This window comes from Geotrypetes seraphini, chromosome 11, assembly GCF_902459505.1.
Source record: "Geotrypetes seraphini chromosome 11, aGeoSer1.1, whole genome shotgun sequence".
Taxonomy (NCBI): Eukaryota; Metazoa; Chordata; class Amphibia; order Gymnophiona; family Dermophiidae; genus Geotrypetes; species Geotrypetes seraphini.
The window spans coordinates 85,889,969-85,895,968 of record NC_047094.1 but is presented as its reverse complement, the minus strand read 5'-3'; the positions used below and the strand labels follow the sequence as shown (position 1 = coordinate 85,895,968).

Here is a 6,000-nt window from a genome sequence, read left to right as displayed (position 1 = left end):
TAGATTTCTAATGCTGGAGCATGTTCAAGAAGAAAAAAAAGCCTACCCCTCCCCCCCATCCCAAACTCTGCCTCTTAGGTAGCCATCTAGTGGTCAAGCTAGCTCTGCAGTCTTATCAATATGCAATTGTGTTTTTTGCGGTTCATAGACAAAACCACGGAAGACAAAGGCCCGCGCCGACAATTGAGCGCAAGACAGAGGCGCGCACCGAAGAAAATGACAGTTTTTAGGGGCTCCAACGGGGGGTTTTGTTGGGGAGCCCCCCCCCCCACTTTACTTAATACAGAACGCGGCGGTGTGGGTGGTTTGGGAGGTTGTAACCCCCTCATTATACTGTAAACTTAACTTTTTCCCTGTTTTTAGGGAAAGAGTTAAGTTTACAGTATAATGAGGGGGGTTACAACCCCCCAAACCACCCACAACGCCGCCGCGATCTGTATTAAGTAAAGTGGGGGGACTCCCCAACAAAAACCCCCGTTGGAGCCCCTAAAAACAGTTATTTTCTTCGGCACGCACCTCCACGCTGCGCTCAGTTATCGGCGCGCGCCTTTGTCTTCCGCGGTTTTGACCTGACACCGTTTTTTGCACATGGTCCCACCTTTCAGCCAGTGGTATAACCAATCATCACGGCCCTTCCACTTTGAAATCAGGCAGCAACACAGTCCGATGAAAGAACTGTAGGCAGTGGCTACCTAGTGCCCATCTATGTTAACCTCAAGCCCCAACAAAACTCATTTGCAAATTAGGCCCTACGACATTTGGATTTACCCAGACATGTCCTCTTTTTGGAGGACTATCCAGGTGTCCGGACGGGTTTTCAAAACCCGGCACTTTGTCCAGGTTTTGAAAAGCGCGGGGCCATGTCTGGAGGGCATCTGCGCATGGGCTTGATGTCATTGCGTCGCATCTGCGAATATGTAGATGCCCTCCAGATGCAGCCACCAAGAGACAGGGTTTGTGTGGGGCTGGGGTGGAGGGCAGAACAGGGCAGGACTACACTTCCTCTTTTTATGAGGACAGAATCTGGCAACCCGAACAATGAGTATCTGCACACAGCCTGCATTCTTCCACATCCGCTTTAGGCCACACCTGCTCAGCAGCAGTGGGGGGAAAAGTAGTTCGGTATGATCAGCGATGCCAAGACTTGCTCGTGAGGAATGTAACCTACCCATTTGAAGGTTGTTGTTTTTTTTTCCATTTTCACTCTCTTTGATGTACTTTTTTTTACTCATTATAGCGCCAATGCCAGAGCACTGATCCTGATGACTGCTTTCATAAGAAACAAACACAAGAAAATAAAAATCTTGTTTCCCAACCAATAGGCTCAAAGAAAGCAAATATTTTATGTAGATTTTTTTTTCATCTGCTCTTACCCTGGATGTACTGTGGAAAATCTCACTCTGGCTTTCTGTTTCATTCCCTGGGGATGTTCACCTTTGGCATCTCTGCATGTTGCCATTACTCTCCTCCTGCAAAATCTTCAGCTAGAAATTTGGAAAAAGGAGGGGGAAATAGTTGGACCACCACACCTTGGAGAGCTTTGTAGGTACTTAAACTGGTTTGGTTTGGCCCAGCCCTGTCCCTTGGGCCACTGCAGGAATTATGTGAGGACCAGCAAATTCCATAGGAAGAGCCCCATTTTTTGGCCTTTTCCATAGGTGAGAGGCTAGGGGCTCTGGGTGTTATCTAAACTTAGCAGTTTATTTAATACTATATTTGTATTCTGCATTATACAGGCAATTATACTATACATTTTACAAATACAAATCAACATAATTGAAATACATGAAACACATTTTAAATAAATGGTGATCTCGCACTGTCCCAAGCTTGTTTGTGTCTGTGCATGGATGGAACTGGCAGTCAACCCCCAAGACTGAAGTCGCGCCTGGAACTCAGCTTGGCTTGGACGCTTTTCATTTATTTTTCTAAACATCTGCGATGACAAAAAAGGAGAAAGTCCCATTAAAGTTTCTCTAATTCATGTTAACAAGGGTTACTTTAACATGATCGGGTGGAAAAGGAAGATGTCCGTTAGTTTCAGAGCCAATCTGCAGCAAGGGGAACAGTGTGATATCACGGTAGGATTTAATTACCATCCAGAACCAAGGCAAGTTACGATTCAAGTACTATAATTTAGTAACTTCCCCATCCAAGAAAGCTTACAGTTTTGTTATGAAGCTGTACTTCTGGTGCATTTCATGCTCATGAGACCCAGTCCCCACATCGTTCCCAGTGACGTTCTGTCACTCTGCGCATATTAAGAGCTATGCAAAGTGTAAAAAGTCCATAGTCTGCTATAGAGACAAACATAGGGGATGCCACCGCTTGCCATGGAATCAGTTGCTACTATCTGGGCTTCTGCCAAGTACTTGTAACATAGTAGATGACGGCGGATAAAGACCCAAATGGTCCATCCAGTCTGCCCAACCTGATTCAATTTAATTTTTTTTTTTCTTCTTAGCTATTTCTGGGCGAGAATCCAAAGCTCTGCCTGGTACTGTGCTTAGATTCCAACTACTGAAGTCTCCGTCAAAGCTCACTCCTGCCCATCTACACCCTTCCAGCCATTGAAACCCTGCCCAGCCCATCCTCAAGTAAACGGCCATATACAGACACAGACCATGCAAGTCTGCCCAGTACTGGCCTTAGTTCTTCAATATTTACTATTATTTTCTGATTCTGGATCCTCTGGGTTCATCTCACCGTTTTCCTCTCCACCACCTCTCTTGGGAGAACATCCCAGGCATCCACCACCCTCTCCATAAAGAATTTCCTTACATTGCTCTTGAATCTCCCACCCCTCAGCCTCAAATTATGTCCTCTGGTGTTACCATTTTCCTTTCTCTTGAAAATATTTTGTTCTACGTTAATACCTTTCAAGTACTTGAACGTCTGAATCTTATCTCCCCTGTCCCTCCTTACCTTTAGTGTATACATATTCAGGGCTTCCAGTCTGGATTGGCCACTTTTGGAAATAGGATATTGGGCTAGATTAGTGATCTCAAACTCAAACCCTTTGCAGGGCCACATTTTGGATTTGTAGGTACTTGGAGGGCCTCAGAAAAAATACATTACATTAGTGACTTTTATTCAGCCATTACTTTGCAGTTCAAGGCGGATTACAAAAGATGTTATCTGGACAATTCCAAAAGAGTTACATAGTTGAGTGGGTTATTTTGGGGATTGAAATGCTTCCTGTGGAGTTAGTTTGTCTTGATGGATTTCTTGAATAGTAGGATTTTTATTTATTTTCTGAAAGTTTTGTAGTCTGGTGTCATGATCAGTAGATTAGATAATTGGTGGTCAAGTTTCACTGCCTACATGGCAGTTAATGTCTTATTAAAGAAATGACCATTTTGCAAGAGGTAAAACTCTTTATAGTTTGTAAATCTTTCCTTTTGGCTAATTCTTAATAATAATATTGGCATTTATAGCTAAAGAGACATATGATCAAGAAACTGTTTTTTTGTACTTTTGTGATTATGATAAACATACCGAGGGCCTCAAAATAATAATAATAACAGTTTATATACTGCAGGACTGTGAAGTTCTATGCAGTTTACAATGATTAAAAGGTATTACAGATTGATTGGAATAAACAAAGTTCAGAGTTAGTGAATAACAGTTCTAAAGATCATTTGTTGAGGACTAAGATTGTATAGGTTAGTTACCTGGCAGGCCGAATGTGGTCCCCGGGCCGTGAGTTTGAGACCACTGAGCTAGATGGACCATTGGTCTGACCCAGTTTGGCTATTTTTTTGTAGGTTTGAGCTGTCATTGTATGTCATTAATGAATGAAAGTGAGCCGAAACAACACCCTTCATATTTTTTCCTGTGGTGATAATGTGCCCTCTTTTCCAGATAGAAACATAGAAGATGACGGCAGAAAAGAGCTACAGCCCATCAAGTCTGCCCACTCTGCTTACCCACCCCCTGTCTATGCCCTAATGATCCAATTTCCTTATCTTGACCCTCGTAGGGATCCCACATGGGTATCCCATTTATTCTTAAAGTCTGGCACGCTGTCTGCCTCGATTACCTGCACTGGAAGCTTGTTCCAATGATCAACCACTCTCTCTGTGAAGAAATACTTTCTGGTGTCGCCATGAAATTTTCCGCCCCTGAGTTTGAGCGGGTGCCCTCTTGTGGCCGAGGGTCCCTTGAGAAAGAAAATATCATCTTCCACTTTGACACGTCCCGTGAGGTACTTAAATGTTTCGATTATGTCTCCCCTCTCCCTACGTTCCTCGAGAGTGTAGAGCTGCAATTTGTTCAGTCTCTCTTCGTACGAGAGACCCTTGAGCCCCGAGATCATCCTGGTGGCCGTCCACTGAACCGATTCAATTCTATGCACATCTTTACTGTAATGTGGCCTCCAGAATTGCACACAGTACTCCAGATGAGGTCTCACCATGGCTCTGTACAACGGCATTATGACTTCAGGCTTTCGGCTGACGAAACTTCTATTGATACAACCCAATATCTGCCTTGCCTTAGATGAAGCCTTCTCCACTTGATTGGCAGTTTTCATGTCTGCACTGATGATTACTCCTAAATCTCATTCTGCTGAAGTCCTAGTTAAAGTTTCTCCGTTCAAGAAGTACGTCCTGCATGGATTTCCGCTTCCAAGGTGCATGACCTTACATTTCTTAGCATTGAAGCCTAGCTGCCAGGTTGAGGACAAACTTTCCAATGTAAGCAGGTCCTGCGCCATATAATTCTGTAAACTGCATTCACTTACTATATTACATAGTTTGGCGTCATCGGCGAATAGTGTTATTTTACCTTGAAGCCCTTGAGTCAGATCCCCTATGAATATGTTGAAAAGGAGTGGACCCAGGACCGAGCCCTGCGGCACTCCACTGGTCACCTCCGATGTTTTAGAGAGGGTACTATTAACCACCACCCTCTGAAGTCTGCCACTCAGCCAATCATTGACCCATGCAGTTAGTGTCTCTCCTAACCCCATCGATTCCATGTTGCTTAGCAGCCACTGTCAAAAGCTTTACTGAAGTCCAGGTACACGACGTCCAAAGACTCTCCCAGTCCAACTTTCTTGTTACCCAGTCAAAGAAGCTGATGAGATTGGATTGGCAGGACCTACCCTTGGTGAAACCATGCTGACTGGGATCCCGAAGATTCCCTTCATTCAAAATCATGTCCAATTTGCTTTTAATTAGTGTTTCCATGAGTTTGCACACTATTGATGTGAGACTCACCAGTCTATAATTCGTAGCCTCTGCCCTGCAACCCTTTTTATGCAGAGGAACGACATTAGCTAATTTCCAGTCCAGGGGAACTTTCCCCTTACTTAGGGAGAGATTGAATAGCTCAGCCAACGGTTTCGCCAGGACATCGCTCAATTCTCTGAGCACTCTTGGGTGCAAATTGTCTGGTCCCATGGCTTTGTTCACCTTGAGTCTTGCCAGTTCACTGTAAACTTCACCTGGTGTGAACTCAAAATTCTGAAACGGGTCTTCTGTGCTTTGTGTTGCCTTCAACTGCGGACCGTGTCCCGGTGCCTCACAGGTGAAGACTGAGCAGAAGTATTCATTCAGTAGTTCGGCTTTATCGGAATCTGCTTCCACGTAACTTCCTGTCCGGTCTTCTAAGGCGTACTATCCCGCTTGTGTTCCTTTTTCTATCACTAATATACCTGAAGAAGGATTTGTCCCCCTTTTTAATGTTTTTTGCCAGAATTTCTTCCACTCAAAGTTTTGCCTCCCTAACTGCCATTTTGACCGCTGTAGACCTGGTCCTATATTCTACCTTTGCCTTTCTTTTCTCCAGTGCGCTTGTAGGAGAGAAACGCTTTTTTCTTCTCCTTAATGAGGTACGAGATCTCTGCGGTGAACTATTGGGGTTTATTGTTTCTTTGTCGTTTATTTACTGATTTTATGAAGCGGCTAGTTGCTTCATGTATGGTTGATTTCAGTGTTAACCACTTAGCTTCTACATCATCGGTCTCCGCTTGGTCCTGCAGCGTCCGATGGACGA

General features: G+C 44.2%; 1 protein-coding gene across 2 annotated transcripts in view; it reads right to left on the bottom strand.

Annotated features, from left to right (window-relative positions):
- Nucleotides 1-713: 713 nt before the first annotated feature.
- The window catches only part of PTK6 (protein tyrosine kinase 6), a 68,884-nt gene continuing 63,597 nt past the window's right edge, over nt 714-6,000 (bottom strand). The window contains exon 9 of one of the 2 annotated variants that reach the window (XM_033914767.1): nt 714-1,936. In XM_033914767.1, coding sequence (XP_033770658.1) covers nt 1,921-1,936 — 16 coding nt within the window. In that variant the 3' untranslated portion in view covers nt 714-1,920. The remainder of the gene's footprint in view (nt 1,937-6,000) is intronic. The other variant, XM_033914768.1, reaches the window with a different exon arrangement.